At 37.7% G+C, this 22,531-nt stretch overlaps 1 protein-coding gene and 1 non-coding gene across 2 annotated transcripts; one reads left to right on the top strand and one right to left on the bottom strand.

The window, feature by feature from the left end:
- Nucleotides 1-10,108: 10,108 nt before the first annotated feature.
- On the top strand, nucleotides 10,109-10,180 carry trnat-cgu (transfer RNA threonine (anticodon CGU)). Its single transcript has one exon. It is a non-coding gene; the product is annotated as a tRNA-Thr (tRNA).
- Nucleotides 10,181-16,004: 5,824 nt separating this feature from the next.
- On the bottom strand, nucleotides 16,005-19,348 carry pla2g10 (phospholipase A2 group X). The gene is made up of 4 exons (XM_054607622.1): nucleotides 19,278-19,348; nucleotides 18,166-18,334; nucleotides 17,468-17,574; nucleotides 16,005-16,388 (listed from the first exon to the last, which is right to left on the bottom strand). The coding sequence occupies exons 1-4, from the start codon at nucleotides 19,312-19,314 to the stop codon at nucleotides 16,240-16,242; spliced, it is 462 nt and encodes a 153-aa protein (XP_054463597.1). The 5' UTR covers nucleotides 19,315-19,348; the 3' UTR covers nucleotides 16,005-16,239.
- Nucleotides 19,349-22,531: the final 3,183 nt, after the last annotated feature.

Here is a 22,531-nt window from a genome sequence, read left to right as displayed (position 1 = left end):
GAAGATGATGCACAGCGCCTCGCCCGTCCACCGCACACATTACCACTGCTGAGTCCCATACATGTGCTCTCTCTCTCTCTCTCTATCAAGAATTAGATTAAATCATCTTGCTTGCAATCCACTTAAATATGCCTGAACATTTAAAAAACAAAAATGATATCATATAATCAAAAGTAGACATTTGTATTGCATATTGCCTGAATTCAATACATTCAACATTAATAATCTCAATATTGATCACAATTAAGTAAGTAAGTATAGGTAACCTTGTGCTTAGGAGCTTTTCATATATTTTATATCATATAATGAAAAATTAGATTAAATGATCTTGTATTAAATATGCCTGAACATAAAAAAAAATGATATCATATAATCAAAAATAGACAATTGTATTGCATATTGCCTGTTTTTTTTTTTATAGTAACCTAAATCAAACTGCTATTGGGGGTTAAAATTCAATACATTCAACATTAATAATATCATTGTTAGCATTCAATATTGATCACAATTAAGTAAGTAAGTATAGGCATCCTTGTGCCTAGGAGCTCTATATAAATTATAAGATAAAATAAAATAAGATAATCCTTTATTAGTCCCGCAGCGGGGACATTTACAGGATTACAGCAGCATAGATATAGTGCAAACAAGGTACATAGTAGAAAAAACAAACAAGTATTTTAAATAAGTAAGTAAGTAAGAAAAATAAAAAATCCACAATAACTAAAAAAAATCTTATAAATATAGACAGAATAATTATAGTGATAGCATTGCACAATACAGACAGATTATTATGAAGATGTTTATAATAATGTACATTCAAATATTAGTCATGTCAGATCTACAGCCCACATAACAATAAAAGGTGTAGGCTACACTAACTTTTGCTATTGCATTTCCATAAACTAGGTGGACTTGCAGGACAACATTGATGCAGCAGAGGCAGAGTTGTCCTGTTTTTAATCCCTTGTATGAGTCAAGCTCCATATATGCTGCATCCTACATTTCCCATAATGCACCTTAGCACCTTTCATTAGATAAAAACATGATATCATCTGACTTCCGAAAGCTCCCTCTAGAGCTGAAGAAGACATTGTAAAACGGTTACCAGGCTGGGCCCCTACTTGTGATGGGTACACTGAATATAATGAGTAAATACAGGAGGAGCGCAGAGCTTTGGAGCAAAATTTTACATAGTGGCAAGACGGTGTCAATGTGAATGTCAAAAATACTTTTCCCCACAGACTTCCATGGTAAAATCTGTTAAGTGCCCCTTTAAAAAGGTCCTACTGGTCATGACTTATTGTGCAATGTTTGGGACATATAAGATGCACCTTTGCTATTTGAGTGTTTCAGATGGAACAAAGTTTCAAAGTGGAAAGTGTCTGTTTGCAGGATTTCACTCCAACAAAGACTTTTCCAGATGACTTCACTGGTTAGTTTTACATGGGTGCTTTGATCAGTTAAATCAGTTAAATCAGCTTACGATGGCTCACCATTTACTTTGTGCATTCATTCATGAATTACACCACCAGGAAGTTTCACTAGGACAGCTGACAAAGCAGCAAACACAAGCGGTAAACTCAATGATATTTGATATTTTACAGCAACACATAATGGACAACTGGTCACTAATCTAACTTTTCTTCAAACAATATGTAAGCAGTGGATTGCATGGCTGGTTTCCAATATACACATATGGCAGTGACCTTTTATTTGGTCAAATTCCAACATCATATTTACCGGTGACATGACCACTCAAACACAAACACTTGGGTGCATTCAGGGTCACATGAGTTTGCAATGGAATGCAACATTCCTTTGTTTGAATGAAATGTTTCCTAGCTCCTAATGTGGCAGCCTATGAGACATATTTGTCCATGTTTTGGTGTTTTTAAGAATAAAACCAATACATCAATGGTGAAAACTAAACTCAGCAGTGACAAACCTCTTCTGTATAAACATGCCACTTTGCACAATTAGACAAAATTGAAATCTTTTTTCTGACTTTGTTCTGGCTGAAAACACGTCACACAGCACACACGCAGCTGCAACAGTGGCTTTATACGTACGTTGTAACAACTAGAACTGATGCTTTGATACAGACATTCAATGCAACAACGTTTCACTCAACAGCAGCAGATACACTTGATCGTGTAATTACTTGACTTTACTGTACAAAGACTAAAAAGGACCAAACGCAGCAATAAAAGGCTGCTCTCAATTCCCATGCTTTCATGGCAGGCAATCACCGAGCAGTCACGCCGTTTTACTGAGACTAAGATGAAAGGATGATGGGACACCATAAAAAACATAAATGCATTTGATTATGTAATTACATTAAACCATTTGCGAGCAGGAGAAAGAGCAGGAATATATATTTCACACTCTGTCTCATCATATCGCCTGAATTGCCTGCTCAAACCTGTTAAAGTGTGCAGCGTACACAGTGCTTACAATACTTATGCCAGCAAGATGAAACATGAAAAAGACCCAACACACTTCAGCTTCCTCCAGGCAAAATTGATTTTGGGCAGCAACAATTTAAGCATCCTGATACTCACACACAGCATTGATTATTTTCTCAGACCATCTCCTGTATTTCTATTATTGTTGTTGTTATTTTCTATATCACTTTAATATTCTCCCATCAGATCAGATTTCTTCCACTCAAGAATATCGACAACGTTTCAGAACCTCAAAATTAAGATATGATCGCCTTCTGAAACATATCACATGAAGAAGAAGATAGAGAAAATGCTGATTTGCGTGTTTTACCTTCAGTTTGATTGTCTTCCTCACACATCCTCCAGCAGTACATGCATTTACTGAAGAGTCCATTGCACGATCATTAAACACATCGGGCTGCAGTGATAGTAGCGTCCCTCTCGTCACCTTGACAACAGAAGGCCTGGAAGCAGAGTGTCGCCATGACAGTTTGTCTTTGCCATCCATTTGTTCCTGGAGAAGAAGAAGAAGCAGTTAAGTCTCCCTTATACACAGCAGACAAACATAATATTGTGGAGCTACTGTATTTTATTTCTGCAATGTTTAAGACATTTCTTGTGCATATACACTACTACTGATGAGGAGAAATAAGAGAATTGAACACACGAATGAGTGCTGCCCACAGCTGGTGTGGGTTATTGGATCATTCCCTTCACGAGCAGCTACAGTTTCTCAGTTAATCAAAAGAGGAGGACGATTATGAAAACGACGAAACACAAACTTTAAACACAGCCTAAAAACAGATGCGGTCAAAAGGCCTGATGTGAATTCACATCAGTCAACCGTGAACTGGTTCAAGATCACATATACTTAAGTAAAGCAGACATATATGTAAATACATCAACTTACATACATATGATATTGTTTATCTCTTCTAAGCCTTTATTCTGTGGCCTATTGGGCATCTGCTGATGTCTATGGATCCAACACCTTGAACTACAAACAATCTGCACCTGCTTGCTTATTTTCAAAACTGACATTTTTACTCTTTCTTTTTTAGAGATCACCTTTAGGGCATTTGTTCTTCTTTCATCATCAACCATGGAGGGGATGGTATCTATGCAAACCAAGAACATTGTATAAACCATGAAAAACATTTGACTTCACTGATCTGTCAGGTTTATCATAAAGAACTTTTATCAGCAAAGAAAAAGCTGTGAGTACACAGACCTGAATGACAAAAACAGCTTTGACAGTGCATTTATCCATTCTGTAAAGCTTTATTAGCACTATGATAACTTAAGATGTTTTCCCCTTGTATCACTTTATCAAATGATAATGCATTTCTTCTTCTAAAGGCATCCTATTTGAAAAACTACATTAACAAACGTTTTTCCAGAAAACTTCAGTAATAAAAGGTTTTAGTGATGGAAGAGCAAGAGGTTATGTGACCACAAGGTGTTTAAACTGAATCACTTGAACAGCTAGAAACGTCTGGGTGTGGAAGGTGAAGGAAAAATATTCTTCCATTTCTCAGCAACTACAAACAAGAAGCCCTTCAGCTACTGGCCCCGTGGAGCTGCTCAGCAGACAGAGGAACAAAAGAAGACATTTTCAGCTCTATGACTGTATGAACCAGACCGGGCTATTTGTTAAATCAGCTAAGCAGATGTAAAATAAGTATTTTGTGTCCGAATTGTAGAAGAAATGCACTTTTTAAAAGCTTTAAATGACAGTTATGTGTTTGTTTTTTACGTGTCCATTGATCAGTGATATTATTTTCTGATTACAGACAAATGCAAATTCTCGAGCATGTAAAAAAAAATATATATATTATATTCATGGATCCTAAAAAAAGATGTTCAAATTATTTGAGTTTCTGATCAGGAATTATACTGATGTTTTAGCAATATATTTTAAAAACTCAAAAATGCAGTTAAGTGTTAGCAGAGGACAACTTCATGTTCCCCAATTCAGTCCTTTCAGTCGCCTTTTGTTCCACCTGTCAGTGTGGATTTAGACTCCCTAGTAGGCCTTGGCTGAAATAGGCTTATCTCTGCTGAAGACTCTCTGATGAACAAAAGCCCATTAAGATGTATAAATGAATGCTCCCATTCGGAGTGCACACAATGGAGACTTTTATTTCGAACTGGCTGTCTTCAAAGAATTCAATAAAAGTTAAGAAGAACAAAAGAAACAACATGCAAGACGAGACATCTATTAAGCCTAACACTAAAAAATGGAAAACATACACGCTGCGTATGGACTAAATTGAGATACTCAAATCCGTTGATATAATTGACCAAGTTATTATAGATAAGAGGGTTTAAATAAAAATGTGTCAGGCATATTAAAGTTATTCGCTGTCTGTTTTAAGTTCTGAAATGAAAGAGTAATATCAAAAGACTGTCAGAAAATGTATTCTGGAGTCCTGCTGATGTCCTTTGTCCTGGCTGAATATATCATGACTAACAAGCCATGGAGTGGATTAGGCACAGAGGATTGAGCAATTTTCAGACTTGAGTTTATTTTGCTGCATATTATAGCTCACAGAGCACCATATTCCCACAAGAAGGGAAAAATCGTATTAAAAAAAAGGCCCGTATTTCCTATGGTGATATAATACAAAGACATACATCCGTAACCATGTTCCAAATGGCGAAAGTACGTTGCCAGACATCTGCTGGCTTGAATAAAAATTCTAATTAATTTAAGCGTTCAGTCTATCGGGGTCTTCAGTAGTCTGGTCATGGGATGCACATTCACTGGTCAAATCAAATGATGTGCTCCGGTTTTGACGAAAGGGAGGACACAACAAAACCAGTATGGCACTGACATGAAAAACGATAACAGACATAATAGAGCGATAAACAACACAATGGAAAGTTCCTGGTAACCGTGGTTTTCATCCTCAGAGATTCAAAAGCAGACATCATACCTGCTGGTTTACCTCACTGTGTGGTTCTTGGTTTTGTTGTGTTGGATCGCAGACTACTCCCACCGCTTTTCTATGAATCGAGTATCGTCCTTCGTAGTCTGCAGTAAAGACTGCCGCCATCTTTAATCACAACAGAGTCCATCTGTCGATGGTTCTTCCCTTTCTACCCTCTCTTTCTCTGTTCCAGTCTCTCTGTTCCAGCCCTCTCTGTTTGTTGTGGGGGGTTCTTATTTTCCATCCAACATCAAACCACAATATCGACAGGCTCATGGGCCGCCCAGTAGGGGGGCAGCTTGAACATGCTGCATTGGCTGTTGTCCTTTTCCAAGCCGCAGATTAACTGACCACATTTATTTTTTCTCAGAAGGATACAGATAGCCTGCAAAAAAAATATTTCAGCTCTCGGGCCTTTGATTTAAACAAGCCTGGTCTCAAAGCTCCTCCATAATTGTCCCTGAACGCATCTTTTCTTCAGATGTTCTGATTGATGAGATTTGGGGCTCTCTTTGATTGAGGCCACATTTGTATAACTAGTTTCAAATGTATATATTGATATACTACAAAATCTTATCATTTAAAGAAAAACACTGGTTTGATATTTTTTCTCATCTCCAACTGTCCCATCGTATGTAACCTAAAAAACAACACCTTCCTTCTAAACAAAGCTCAGCTGGAAGACTTTTATCTCACCAATTGTAACTAGCTGTGACCTAAGCAGCCTCGGACCACATTTATAAGTATAAGCAGACCGTCTCTCTGCATTCATCCAAATAATGCATTTCATTTAAAGTGACACTTCCTTTTTGTTCCTCCTGGTCCCTTTTTGCGTTCAAAGCCTGAATGCAAAGGCGTTTCTTGTTTACTGTCACTGTTTTGTTCCGCCAAACTCTTTCAGCTGACAATAAGAGGAGTTGAATTTCAAAATGGTAGATGCTCTCACCTTCCTCTCCTGCTGTGTGGCTCGTCGGATCTTGTTTCTGTGGTCCGCCATGACTGGGCGCAGTCCCCTGCCTGCCACTCTGCAAGACTTTCTCATACTCATGAACCTGTTTCTGATTCTTACTTGTGTGTTGCAGAAAGATGAGCATCTTTACTTTATATTCCAGCTCCAGCCGTGCGACCCTATTGGAGGAAACAAGGACCAGATGATTGTCTGCACAACCGTATTGTAGCTATGGTAACAGACCCAACAGGCATGAGTGATGTGCACCTAATTGCTCCGTATACATTAAGCAACAGGAAAAAAGAGAAACATAAATTAAGCAGTGCATAGACATTACACATTTCAGACCCAAAGGGTTTTCAACTAACTGCTTCACTTTGTGATATTTTATTAAAACGTACATCTATCTGCTGTATAAAGTTTTGAAATAGCCCAGTGAACGAGGAGATGAATGCAAAGAAAGGAGGATACAAAGATGGATGAAAAGAAATTTTGGCGAGAGGGGGAGAGATGATATTGCTTTTGTTGTGTAGCTTTATCAGTTGCTTACCTTTCAACTGGATTTCACACTTGCACGTCTGGTTGTAGCCCGGGTCAGATCCAGCATACCCCTCTCACAATGACCAATTTTCTCCTCACACTGCACCAGCAAAGACCCACAGCGTTTGGCTGCCACTTGCATTTGTCTGGATTGTGATGCATTTAAACACATTTTGTTTGCAGATTTTAACTAGTCATCACACAGGCATGCAGGTGAGTTAATATTAAAAAATATATTTGGACAAAAAAGACTAGCAGGAGTGAGATCATGAGACATCATGATGCCAAAGGGATGGAGCTCTTCAAAACATATAATAACTCTAAAAAAGGATGCCTGATCTGTTATTTATATGAATAAGGAAAAATGTGTATATTGCACAGTATCATAACAAATATTTCTAGCTATTTCTTTAAATTATAAATATTTTATTTCTTTCAGTTCGAAAAAAATATATTTTAGTTAAGATGGTGGGCTTGGGAATGTATACAGTAAATTACTATGATAGTTTTGTAGCACTGAAGCAAAACGTTCCACAGCACAGAATACCAGTTTATCTAAATAATTCCCATCAAGTTTAAGATGGTGTGTCAATATTTGCCTCAGGCTGGTCCAAGAAAATAGTTAAGTTTCCTCCAACAATACAAAAATTAAATCAAATAAATAATACATTTGAACAAACATGTCAGTGGGAAGTCATGCTAACATAAGCATTGCCGAGAGAGGATTGATAACTAACATTAACGTCACAACTTTTCATGATTGTTACTTTACGGTAAACGACTAAACATTTAACGTCTGGCTCTGTCCAAATGTAGCTGAACAACATCCGTTTAACTTGGACAACAAATTTAACAATGATTGCTGCAATCTTAAATGAAAGAATACAATAGTATCGGCCAGAAAATAATACAATTTAGTGGATTTAGAGCAATTTCACAATGGGACTATACCTGCCGAGGTAATGTTACAGAGCATGCAGCTGAGGTTGCTAGGGGGTTCGGCTGTGATGTCATGTTATGAGCTAAGAGTCAGAGTTGTGGTCATTTCCTCATTAGCTTCCATTTGAATATTTGTGATATGTTCCGAAGTGTTTTAGCAGGTTTAACACCCAGTAATCATATAAATTCAAGCTTACAACGCTCACATGCTTAGATATACTGTATATAAGGCAGCCAGAGGAGGCTTGCTAGATAAGTGCAGCATGTCATTTTGCTGGTCAGTAATCAGAATTCAGAGATATAACATGTATGTGAGTCTCACTCTTGTTTACATGAGAAAAGAGCATCTCTGTACAAAGAAAAAAAACGTGTCTTTTAAAATATATATATATTCTCACACATTCTGGGCACAGGGGTATTCCTGCACAAGCACAGCAAAATAAGATGATTGTTCAAAGCAATAGACTGATAAATAATTAAACAGATTGCTACAGTAATACTACTTATTCTCTCAGGGAGCGGGCTGCTTGGTGTTCGCCACATGAACACAAAATGCCCCAGATCCATGTGATCTCTGACTGGAACATATTGTATCTCTCAGGTTGTGATGTCTAAGGGGTTTATGATAAGAAAAAAAAGAAAAAAAAAAGCAGAGCTACTCAAATAAACAATTCCATGTGATATTATGAAATAAACAATAAGCACCTTCAGCTATTTAAAATCAACCAGATCAACTCAAGGATGCTTATCCTGTTTTATCATTGATGTATCTTGCTTTTAAGATGGTTACATTTTGCTGGATGATGGTTCGTCTTAAGGACACAAAGCGCCTAAATCCTAAATAACAGAGAAAAATAAACATTCATTCCCTAGAAGGATCACAGCTCAACAGTCAGCATTCACACTTTCCCCCCAAACCTTTAGGACTTGGGGATGTAGCATGTATCTGCAAATCGTCATCATAAATGCAATCTAAGAAACAATATTTTTAGTTAAAAGTTTCGAACAGATGGAATAATAAGCATGCCTGGACTTTCAGAGCAACAGTTACATTTAAAGGCGCTCTGAATTAAATCAACCTATGTGGTTTATTCAAGAGAAGCCCCCGTCTTTTGGTCTTTGTGCTGACGACTCGCTATAAACAGGTCAAGGTGAACACTCCACATCTGTGATTCTCACTGCTAACTCATTCCCAATGGAAATGAGTCTTATTCATTTTTCAAACAGCCTCTAGGATATCTGATCCAAAGAAAAAAAAAAAGAAGCCCCTCAGGCAAGCATTCATCTTTGATGTTTTTAAAAAGAGAGACATTGAAAAGCTGCAGTCTGGCTTCATGCATATTGTATTGCTTAGAGACGAATTACAAGCAACCTACTGGTTCTCATAGTTATTAGCTATGCCAGCTCATTCTCAGTCTGTTCAATGCTGATTCAGAACAAAATATTTTGACAGTACTGCACCGATTGCCATTACATTTAGTTTGGGTATTGATAGAAGATTCCTGGTGATAACGGTGACCTGCTGACCTTTTCTCTAACACTTCTGTTAGACCAACATATCCAGTTGTTAAAACGTGGACATGCATTTATTGTTTTATCGATTGTGATGATGCATTACTGAGGTATCTCAAAAACTGATGGTCATATCACTTAAGTGTCTAAATCCCCTTCCTCTATCAGCCTTGTGTACAAGACATGATGAAATGCATTGGGTAGATTGTCGTGAATTTAAGCTCCCATGGAATTGAACTATTGAACAAATTCTCAACTTTGCACATTTTCCTGTTTTCTTACATGTGCAGATGACTGCAGTGGATTTCATTCAGTGGTAATCATTACAGCTTGTAGGTAGCATTGTCTACACTGTTTCCTTTCTCAGTAGGTTCATTGTAGGTCACTTCTATTAATTGAAATCACCAAATGCATAGAGTGAAGCCTGCAAAGAGTGAGCTCTCACCTTCTTTGTGCTTATTTGTGCTTCTTTGCTGTTAACAATGGAAGTAGGAGAGCAGAGACCTCTGCTTGCTGAAATCTGCAAAAGATAGTCACATGCTGTTCACACATGGAAGATTACATCCCCCTCTTGTGGTCACATGACAGTATTACATCTATAGCCCTTCAGTTAGCATATTTCATTAGCACATATGGTTCATGTGTATGTTGGGTACGGCGAGTCTCAAGTACGTAAAGGATAAAGGTTAAAACTATCTATCCATAACAAAACGTCATACACACACACACACACACACACAACTCGCAGTTGACGTATATACTAAACTGATAGAGACGGTGGAGTCAGCGCAGGCGCGGTGGCCAAGTGGTAAGGCGTCGGTCTCGTAAACCGAAGATCGCGGGTTCGAACCCCGTCCGTGCCTTTTGTACAAAGCAAGATAGCCCATTCCGCTGTAGACAAATACAATGCTGTACTGATCTGTGTTAGATTTAAAGTTAATGCATACAATGCAATGTTGAATTCACATGCACCGACAGCTGTCACTAAGAAAAGCTGAAAGCTAAACCAACAATAACGCAGACTGTCACTTTATTCATATTTTTATGTCCATACTTTCTACTGTAGTTTCATCTTTTTTCATATAATGTATCTTAGCAAACACAACACTGATTCTGATTTCTAAATCATGAATAAGATAAGATAAGATAAGATAATGCTTTATTAGTCCCGCAGCAGGGAAATTTGCAGGCTTACAGCAGCGTAGAGTAAAGTGCACACAAGAGACATAGTAGAAGAAGACAAGATAAAAAATAAAAAATACTAAAATAAAAAGAAATAAAACAAGTATTATAAATAAGCAATAAAAAAAACAGTAGAAAAAACAACAACTGAAATATTATATTTACAGACAGAGAAAAAAACAACAACTATTTTAACTATTTTTAACTTTTTTAACTATTATTGCACAGTGTAATGTGTAATGTATTGCACAGGTTTTTATTGTCATGTTATTGTCAGAGAACTGAACCAGGACTTCATAGGATGGTGCCGGCGGAACCGCCTCCAGATCAACTCTGGTAAAATAATGTATCTTAGCAAACACAACACTGATTCTGATTTCTAAATGCCTAGATTTAGTGCTGAAGAATTACGAATTCTATTAAATACATGTCAGTGGGCTTTTAGTTTTTTAATGTGTGTATTAACTGTCTTTTCATGTCATGGTGATTTATACATTCAGTAATTCATGCTTAATCATCTAATAGTACAATAATAATAATATTGTATTTATTCATTTATGCCATTGACCATATTTCTATATTGTCATTAGAAGGTTCTCTTTTCAACCTAGAACATATGATTGCATTTAAAACCCACCTGCTCTAATTTTTGCCAAGTCTGCATCAATCAACAGTTTCTGTGTGCATTCATCAGAATGTCATCTAATGTGATTTAATAGTGTTTTTACCCACATCACACTTTAATAACTTCACTATAATCATGCATACTCAGCTGACACTAATCATACTGGTACAGTTTCCCCGGTAACGCTCCATGTTGCAGCATCAATGATTCATATCTGGTCCAGACTGCGGCGTATCATCACGTTATCTCTCTCTTTGTAAACAGACGCAGGAAGGAAACCACTGGAAGCTGCTGCTGCTGCGGGGGTTTTAGATAAACCTTAGTCAGCAGCATTCACAGGGCTTCACTGGTGGATGAAGTCCAATCACTGTCACATGAAATGCTGCATGTAGCACACAAGTCAGTACCTTGGTAATTGAAAATAAGATCAAAACAGTGAGCAGCTGTTACTATGTAAACACACAGATATTTTACGTTAGCAGAGAAAAATTACTCATGCATTGAGTAAGTCAAGGCCATCCTGATTGACATCTAAGAGTGCAGTGCCAGCAGCTCATTTCCATGGTAACCAACGTGATTTCTTGTGAATAGTGAGAAAATCTTTATTTCTATAGTTTTTTCTTCCCCTGATGGATTTGCTGCCACTGAGCTTTTCATAGATTACCTGACGGATGGTGAAAGCTAAAATATTTCTAAAATCAATCAACGTTTGCTGATATTATTATTTAGTTAAAGTTGGTCAAACAGATCTAGGGAGGGTTTTAACTAAAGGAGAATGTCATCTCAAAATAACTTTTACCACAAACGTATACGTATACCTACGTAAGCATGTGACACATTAGTGGAAATGAGTGTGTCGCATAACATTTCCTCCAACAATATTAGCAAAGCAATTATCAGGACCCTTCTAAATAGTTTTACTTTTCACAGCTTCTATTTAAACTCCAGATATAGAAACTGAATACGTGTCTGCATTCCTTATGTTTTAATGATCAAACTTTTACTGCCTTTTCTCTGTGTTTTCTGGGCACAGGTGGGGGCTTTGTGTGTCCTCGTTGAATCTATCTTCCCAAAGCTGGTTAAAAAAAGAGGAGAATAAGATCTGTCCTTCCAATTAGGAAACAATACATTGAAGGAAATGTGCAGAATAAGCAAAACGGCATTTATACCTGGAAATCTGGAGCTAATTGGCCAGATGGGGTCACTACAAGCACAAGTTTAAACTTTAGTCTTCATTCTAAGAATATTTGACTCTGTTTGACCATATTTCTCATCATTTCCCTTTTTTTAACAACTTATAAAAAACTGTGAATTTGAATACTTCGTGGAATCAGAAGGTAATATAGTTGATGCCCACACTATTCTTTATAAAACAATATTATATATCAGCATTAAGTACAGGCCTAGATATCTTATATTGCCATGTAAATTAGCTGCTCAATTGTGTACAGATTTTGTGCAGCATATTTGTTACTGTTCCTTCACTTATATACTTGTGTCCTTGAACACATCACTCTTACGGGTATGATGTCTTCCCCTTGAAATATTAATGGAATAAAATAACATTATTAGTCATTTGTGCAGTACCTTTAAAGGTTCTCTATACAGAATTTAGAGCATATATTTTGCCTCCGTTCAGCTCTCAATATGGAGATCATTGAGCCGGTGGTTAGCAGCTAACAGTGCAGACAACGGCTACAGTGCTGACAGCTTACAGCGTTTACCTGATGGAGAACTGCCATATGGGTGCTGTGCTTTCACAACATTACTTCAAAATGTATGTTTAAAATGTCTTTGAATATATACATTTGTATATAAATGACTAAAGCTTCATTCCTGATCATTCATACTATTTTTTCTATCTTTGTGTTTGACTTTCTTTATAAATTCTTATGTAATGTCTCCTCTGCCACCTGAAACATAAAAAGAGTCTTACAAGGGAAAGAAACACACAAAGGAGACTGAAATAGCAGAAGGAGAACAAAGGAGCGTGTAACATGCAGTGTATATTGGCAGCAGGTCCAGGTCTGCTGTTGGCTGCACACACATTGATTTCCTTGTTTGTGTGGGCAGAAGTACTCTGAACCCAACATGGATTTTTACACAGTAAATGTGAGACATTGTAGCCCATCAAAATCATGTATTCAACAGCATTCAAGTTCTCATTTAAAGTAATAATTTTATAATAATAAACAAAACATAGTCAGTACATCAGTAGGCAGTTGAACAAGTAACATGAACGTGACTGAGGGACCGTACAGGATGGCCTCTGATTTGCTAGTACTCTTTAAGGTAATTGCTGAAGAATATTTGTGATTTTATCATATTATTATAATTTCAACTCAGATGTGGATGTTTTTTTATAAGCCTTCTTGTTACATGCTCTCGTATATAACTACGATGAACTGATTATGGGATAAAAATGTTTTTTGAAGTGATTGCAAATCAAGTTGCCTACATATAAATGGAATAAAATTTCAGATCTGTTGGAGATTTAAATTTGAAATGTGGTGTCCTAATAAACGTAACCTTCATAATCAATTCAAAATGGCCCTTTTTCTGAAAAAGGCAGTCCAAACAGGCATCCAGGTCTTCTGCTGGTAAGAAGTCATACTTTGTTCTGCACATGGTTGTTATTGTTTATGTTTGGAGCTGTTTAAGCCAGGACTTCATTGTGGGCCATCTGGCTCTAAGCTGGGGAGCCAAACAGTTGATTAAAGAACGCGATTAGCTTGGAACAGGTTCTGTCAGATCACACAGCAGGGATTAAAGAATGCACTCATTCATTGTGACAACCATGCTGTCATGCATATGTGGGATTTCTTCAATCACAAGATCTCCTCAAGAGTGCCACACTGCTCCAGAAATATAAGGTCAGTTTTTAACCAGGATTTGTGTTTTGGCTGCAGCCGGCGTGAACTTTTACAATGTATGAGTCAGCAATAATAGACAGAGGGTTTAGTCCCATGCAGGTGTAGACAAGATGCTTAAAACAGACAGTGGGATGATGCTAATTGGCGAAATCTACACTGCACAAGTGAGAAAACATCAATACAGTGTTCAAACTGTTCTCTGTTTCCTCTGCAAACCGGCAATACTACTTTTGTGGCCTTGCAGATCACAATATGTTAGCTTGAGAAAGCACAGCCTGCGTTAAACCACCAGGAATGCTAAATAAAAGAGGGTTCTGCCAACTGTGGGGTCATTTTTCAGTTTCTGGTCTTGTGAACTCAAACAGCTGCTGTAGTGACTCATTCTGTGCTCCAACTGAGAAAATAATGAATAAGTCAATTTCAAATTCAGCACCACAAAAACAAGGCATGTGCGTTTCTTTCTCTCTGTGCTTGCGTTAATACTTTATATTATCAGACATGACTTCTGATTTGAGGCTTTAATTGCGTTACCATACATTCTTCTTTTATTTAGAACAGATTACTCAAACAGGAAAGTAGGACTCTGAGCCTCCCTCTTGGATGGAAGCGTATGACTTCTATAACTTCAGAGCTGTTACCCGCTGAAGGTTGGACACAATCGGGCAAGTGTTTGTGGGCCATGACCCAGATACTTATTTCCAGTCCAGGACTTTGGACACTGCACCACCACGGCATCATCTCCCGTTTCAGTCCACACTCACGAGTGGTGCACTGACTTAACACAGAAAGTGTGTTTCCTGTGTGACCTCAGGGGCGAAGCTTTAGGAGTGTTAACCCTCACTTGGGCAGTAACATCTGGGAGGGCTGTGTTTACTGTGATTACAGCCGGGCTGGTGATACTGTTTACTGGCTGTCAGAGGGGAAGTTAAGGTCCTGACTCTCACTGATTGGATCTGAAGGGAGGTCCCCGTGCCAAAACCAAAACCAACAGCAGTGGACCAAAATAGACTCATTTACTGCCTGAAAAACAATAAAACCCAGAGTCAATTACAGATCACAAAAAACTTCAATTTATAAAATCAGTTTGACGTAAATCTAAATCCTAATATCAGTGATCATTATTAAGTGAAAGCGCTTTAATTGTTTGGCTGTTTGCCAATAAATGCTGGGTTCATTTTGGGTCAGTGTACATTAGGTTTAACATTTGTGAATTTGGCGCCATCTGCAGGATAATACATAGAATTTAAATATAGCCAAAAAGAGGATCTGCTGGGGCTTTTCCCATCTCCCAGTTTTGTACGTCCTCGATTCCAGTCCTCACAAGTTTCATACATGCCACTATTTATCTATAGACATATATCTAACTATGTATAGGTAGATACAAAGATAGTTATACATATGGCGATATAATTGAGTGTTATCTATTACATACACAAACATTGATGAACAGCCAATGAGATCTCATGCGTTCATAATCTGCTATTATGGGTATATGACATCACTTAATAGCAGTTTAGTGACTCTCACTTATTAGTCTGAAACACTCTGTAACTGTGTTGAGATACTGCCAGTTTTCAGCTGGCTGAAATACCTCAATGCAACATTACAATACAGCTAAAATCGTTCACTCGTGGGTTTCGGAGAAAATGGAAAGAAAAAGTCTCACAGCAGACTTTAAAATAGAAAAGCAGGAAAACCTCAGGTTTCCTATTAGAGCACAAGATTAAAAAAAAAAAAAAAAAAAAAAAAAAAAAGCTTCTTTAAAACCAGATGGATGAAGTGTAGTCAAACAAACCCAAAGTCAACATCGGAGTTATAAGGCAGGCAACGCCCAGCCTGCTGCCCAGTTTTCATACAGATAAAGCAGTGTTGTGAGGGCGCCTATCTGATCTTTCCCTCGCTGATTAACTTCTGACCTTTGACCCTAGTTGCCTTCTCATTGTGGTATTCTACTGCAGCTGTTATCCTCACAATGTTCCAGGAAGTCACCATATGTGTCTCAAAATGTAGGTTTTCATTTTGTCTTTTATTAGAACAACATAATCAATAAAAAAATGTCTGCAAAAACACAACACTATTTTACCCCTAGCACAACTCATTGTATTCTTTCACAATTTAATAAAAAGAGCCTGATGACAATAAAAAACAACAACACGATACAAGCCAAATACGTATGATATTACCATTGTTACTGTTGCATGTTATATTTACAATAGGCACAGAAGACATGCATTCATATGTGTCAGTAAATATTACACATTGGGTGTTCGTGACCGCAGAGGAAATCAGGCCAAAGGGCAAATTTGCGGATGAAAGGTGCTTTCCTCAAACATCTGGCAGCGTTTCTGTCACACTTGCACAGCAGCTTTTCACATTTGTCTTTCAAATCATCTGCAACAAAAAACAGAACGGTGTTTTTTCTCATTAACATCGTGTAATTTGTTGTGAACACTTGAATGTTAGTTTTACAAACAAGCCCAGCTTTATTCATTTTGCCTCCTAACGGTTCATTTGCTGCAGTTTCTCTGAAAATAAGGGACATATGGCTACTGAAATGTAATCGTGGTTATTATGAATTCATTTTAGATTTATTTATTTAAAGAATATCATAAACAACTCACTATTATGGTACTTAAATATGTACACCTAATTAAGTCTGTTGCTATTTATGTACGGAAATGACTGGGTTTTATGGGGGCTTAAAATACCATTAAATATGTGTTTGAAAACATCATGTCTTTCAGCTCCAATAAACTGCGTTTACTGTTTTCCTGGATATTTGTAGATCCCACACAGCCTGATCTGTGTCTCACTTTAAGGTTTCCCCGTAATGGTGGGTCACATGGTACACAAAGCATCATATTTAAGTGTGAAATCACTAAAAATATGAATGCAGCAGCTGTCTTGATTTTAAATTAACAAAATATTATGCCTGCAGACACTGGCAGATTAAGGGATAATGGGCACAGACATGCAAAATGCCCCATCTTCCCTCTCCTAGACGGAAACAAGACACACAGACTTTATGACCGTTTAGACTCTTTTTGTTGGTGTTGTGTGTCTTCAAGTCATTACCCATCTCTTTGTGGTCATTTTGCATCTCTTTGAAATGTTTTTGTGTCTGTGTTCATTTTGTGATTTATAATCATTTTGAGTCTCTTTGTTTTTGCTTCATGTCATTTTGTGGTTGTTTCGCACATTTCATAGTTACTGTTAGTCTCTTTGTGTTTCTTTGAAGCTGTTTTGCATCTCCTTTTAGATGTTTGCTCTCTTTGTGGTCATTTGTGTCTCATTGTTGTCTTTTTTATGTGTCATTCTTAGTCTCTTCCTGGTTGGAATGTGTTTCTTTGAGTGACATTTTGTAGGTCGAAGGCCAGAGGGGCCCCTGACACTTTGGGCCCTGGGGCCTGTGTCTGGAAGGCCTATTTAGTGATCCATCCATGCCTACATAAGTATTAAAAATGCATTACCACACTCAGCTTTCTTGTCCTCACACGTCCACTGATACTGGGTTGTTTTGGTTTGGCAGCCAAGACGTTCTGCATCTCCATAACAGCAATCATGTCTGTGGCAGCACCTACGTACAGAGACATTGACAGCACGATAAATGTTTCATTTTGAAGGGCGAACTCTAGACAAGGCAGGGTCAAGAGAGCAGTAGGTGGGTAGTCACAGCACTGTGGTTTGAATCCCACCACGGCTATCTTTAAAGCAGGGCAGAGGTTCTCACAACGGATAGTTAGAAGTTCACTGGTTTGAGGGGGTTCGGTGTCTCGCGGTGATGGAGGAAAAAAAGAAGGAGACGGCAATTAGGATTTGGGTGTGGAATTTTCGGGAACTATTTTGAGGGTACCCATTGGAGCATGTGAGTGTGCTGGATTTGGACACGGTTCCCTCCTTCCATCCCATGGCACAGCATTTGTGGTTCGGTCGACTCATTCAGAAACGGAAACTGTGTGTACACCATCAGGATGGAGGAGGCTGACTGAGTGGAGTGGAGGGCTAAACATCACCGTGGCGTGTTGAATTATATCTTTGGCATCACATAATGTATAGGTGGGACGTATATAGTGTCAGCTGATTGTATACATTTTGGCACACAGAAAAGAAAAACACTGAGAGTGTCGTACTTTCTTGAGAAGAGTGTGATTAAAGCCGGGGGCCTCACCAGTCTGCCCTGTCTTTGGGCCAACCTTGACCCCCAAGTCCACAGTAGCATCCGTACATCATGTAAGCCAGGGCGGATCTCCCCGTGCTGCATTTGATGACTCCTGCCAACTCCAGTAACCCTCTTTTTGTCCGCTGGGTCCTGTGTGCCGCCGCAGAGGCCGCAGCCACTGCAGAGGGAAATAAAGAAGGGAAGAGGAGGAACAAACTCATCTCTCATTTTGTAAACAAGTCTGAGATTCTGCACACCCATCCATGTTGTTTAGTAAAGAGATCTGTCTGAGTGTTTTCTGCGGTAATATGGGATATACGGGGTGGACACAATAATAGAAACTGCTGTCTCTTTGACACAATAAAACAAACTTGTCTTGCATTTAAATGATAAGTGTTCCTTTTATTTTCTCCACATATACACTCAAGTTTGCCAGTTTATTAGGTACACACAGATAAAACCAATGCAGTCTAGCACAACATAAATCCGACCTTTATGGTTGTAATGTTCAGTTTTCATTGAGATGGGTTTATTCAACGTTTTCATCATTTTGGAAGACGTAGTTTAACTTTATTGTATAATATATATAATAGTTTCCATTATTTTGTCCAATCCAGTCATATCAATGAGGGTACCTCAACAAAAACTGAACATTATAACCTGTAAAATCAGGATTTATTGCAGGACCTTTATGCATTAGATTTAACAAGGTGTTCTTAATAAACTTGCAACTGAGGGAATACAAGAGTTCCATTTACAGTCTGTTTCTCCGCATGCCTGTCTTTCTGCACACAGCCTCGGTATTAAATATATTAAATATATTAAATAGGACTCTGAGAATTGACCTTACACTTGCTCACATCTCACACCTCCACCAGAAAGTCAGGTTCAGATTTGAAATGAAGCAGAAAAGTGAAAAGTAAAAGATGTTGTGCAGCAAAGCCAGTTGAGTTTGTTTGCACTTGCTCCCTCAGAATAACCCTTTCACTGAATCACTCTGCAAACAGGAGTACGTTCTCTTCCTGCCACCTGGCTGCTCTCCCTCTGTGTCCTTAAAATGACTTTTCAAAACTTTCCTCACTACTTGGAGCTCCACTATAAAGTGAAAAAGATCCCCTTACCAGATAAAAGGAGAAGTATCCGGCATAAAGCGGCCATGGCATGCAACAGGCGGCTCAACTCCACAGCAAGTGTTCACTTACACTCAGTGAGTGTTGCATTGAGTGGAGAGCTTTTTTTAGATGCTGCTTGAATAATCTTCTGAGCATCACCATTGGCCGGAGGCTAATCTAGTGTTTGTCAAACTGTACGACCCCTAGAGGACACAGCCTGCAGGTTTATACTGCTTCTACTCAGCAGTATGGGACCAGTGTGTTTGCATCTCCAGGTTTCAGGCTGCAATCATATTTTGTACCAGATGAAATGTTTACTTTTATGGACACACATATATGAAAATCAAACATATATGTATGGATAGCAATTAAAACAAATGTTTCTATCATTTAAGACATTGTTATTTATTGTCTAAATGTTTTTTGTCTTTCACAAAAACACTTAATTCTAAGATGTTGAAACAATCCTGCAATACAATATTCATGAAAAAAAAAGACTAAAACTACGAGTGACTTAAAACAAATCAAACATTTTACAGACCGGAGTCACTCTGGAAGATCATCTTAATTTAGAATTTTTTGGTTTACACATAAAACTAGAATCAAACAAATACAAAAAACTCAGAGTATAGAAAACGCTGTGTGAGTTCAGGCCCAGATTTCAAAGAGCTTCAGGGCTAATTGTTTGTGACACAGAACGTTTTTAGTTTCTTTAAGCATCACAATGTGTTGTTCCACGTCCTCACAACAAATTCACCTTGCAGATTATGGTAATTATACTTTGATAATACAGTTGCCCTCCCCCATAATCATAAAGACTCCATCCATCTTGTAAATAAACATGTCAGTGGGTGAATAAAAAAGACCTTCTTCCCAGAAAACAAAGTGTAGCTTTCATTATTGTCAGTATGATTTACTGAGCAACACTCCGAATGTTTGAGTTTAACAGCTGAGATTGTTTATTTGACAAATTGAAGACCTGATCTGACAACGGCATGAGTCGTGTCATATCTGTGGGTTTCATCTTTTTTATTATGTTTTTCTGAAAGTGTATTTTCAGCTCTGTTGCAATGGACTCCATTGTCATTCATAATGTGGGAGCAGCTGGCAGTAATATCAGGGCAGCTAAATCATAAAAGGCACACGCTTTGGGTTTTGATAACAGGGGACATATAAGTCACAGTGTGTTTTTGATTCACTTCCTCCTCCATCCTCCTGCACAATGGGAGATAAGCGCCTCCTCCTGGCAGTTAGTGTTGCTGCCAGGGTGACTGCTCTTCATGAGAGGAGACACATCGCTCCATCCCTGTGTATCTGATTATTTTCAGCTCAACCTATCCATCGCCACAAAACATCCAGTGAATGTCCAGATCGTATCGGGTTAAACACCTCACAGAGAAGCCTGACTGAGCTACAGATGTGCAATGAACCAGGCAGAGAGCGAAATCACAGACAATTTACGGTGTTTAATACTTGTTTTCTTGACATTAGCCTGCCAGAAGGTTCAGGTTGAAATCCTATACGTGAATGAGAGATGATGAGATTTTGCAGATTAAATGAAAAACACTGGACAAGCTGAGTTCAGCCTGAGAAACATCCAGAGGATTAAAGTGTTGTTAAGAACAAACTTAATGTACTTGGGGGGTCTTTCTCCTCACACAGATCTATTGATATACATCTACTTCCCTTATATAAATATACTTGTATTGATAGCTCTCACTGAACAACTTGTAAACTCATAATTTGTACATGACAAAGTGAAACAAAATCAAATAAATTGTAGAGGAAGAAAAAACTGATTTCAGATATAAGAGTGGGTTTGAAAGAAGGATCATTGATAATCTCATTCCTTATACTAGTATAGTATTATAACACTATTGTTATACACAGATCTTATGTCTATATATTGTATTACTTCACTTCATTTGTGTTTTTTCCCTGTTTTTATGCTTCACAAATGTGCAAATTGAATTAACATTTAAACATACAGAATTTTCTAAAAGGAATTAATTTTTTTCCTGAAACAAATTCCTTTATTAGCACAAATTGTCATGTCTGCTTCCTTTAAAACTAAATTATTTGGTTTCCAAGTTCAAATTAGTGTTGGGGAGCAACCTTGAATAGTTTATTAGTTTAAATGTGAAACTAGGTGGATGACATTTGTATTGATGTGCTGTAATCTAACACTGCTGGACTGTAGTAACACATTAATGTAACAGATTAAAACTGAGAACAAGAACGTTTCATTTATTTTACTTGAAGCTGGAACCGAAGCACATTACTCCTCGTGTCGTCCTGAACCATACTTTGTGAAGAAAAGTTTCACATTTACCAAAAACACAGGACCTCAGAGGCTTAATGTGTTGATTAATTCCAAGATGTTAAACCAGGAACTTTCAAAAAAACAGATTTACAGGAAGGACAGTTGAGGGTGAGAGGGGTTTTTATTGCTTCAGGCTTAACAGTCTGAACTGTGACTGTTTTTGAAAAACTTGGTTGAAGAGATGGAAACAGGGTGTAGCTGTGTATATATTAGCAAAGGGCCTGAAGGATTTATAGTTATTTTAACTAAGTTGGAGCTCCCAGTGTGGATGTCCAAGGTTGCCATATTAATATATTGGCAAATGCTCATAGAAAAGGGGAAAGTCATGTATAATAAAGTAATTTCCTAAAATATGGCGGGATACATTTATTTAAGATTTAATGGTGATTTATTGGCACATGAGGGTCAACCTCTGTTGCAACTATCTACTTCTTAGTAGGGCATCACTTTACGCTCCATTTCCTTGATGTGGCAGTTCTCTGTTATTGGTCTAATGAAAGTCATTATACACATATATACTCACTCACTGGCAGATAACAAACTTCATGCACATAATGTGGCTCAAAAGCAAAGACATATGACCCACACATCCAAACAGATGCCAACCTCAAGGGAAATATCCTCATTAGCACATACAGAGCTACAGCTGTGTTACAAATAAACAAAAACATAAATATATAAAAAAAATATGTGTACAGTACCAGTCAAACGTTTGGACACACCTTCTCATTCAACTACTTTGAAGAATCTAAAATATAAAACATATTCTGGTTTGTTGAGCATTTGTTTGTTTACCACATAATTCCATATGTGTTCCTTCATAGTTTGGATGTCTTCAGTATTAATCTACAATGTAGAAAAAAATAAAAATAAAGAAAAACCATTGAATGAGAAGGTGTGTCCAAACTTTTGACTGGTACTGTATATATAAAGCACATAC

The sequence above is a fragment of the Anoplopoma fimbria genome, chromosome 11 (genome assembly GCF_027596085.1).
Source record: "Anoplopoma fimbria isolate UVic2021 breed Golden Eagle Sablefish chromosome 11, Afim_UVic_2022, whole genome shotgun sequence".
Classification (NCBI taxonomy): Eukaryota; Metazoa; Chordata; class Actinopteri; order Perciformes; family Anoplopomatidae; genus Anoplopoma; species Anoplopoma fimbria.
This window is presented reverse-complemented; position numbering and strand designations above follow the sequence as displayed.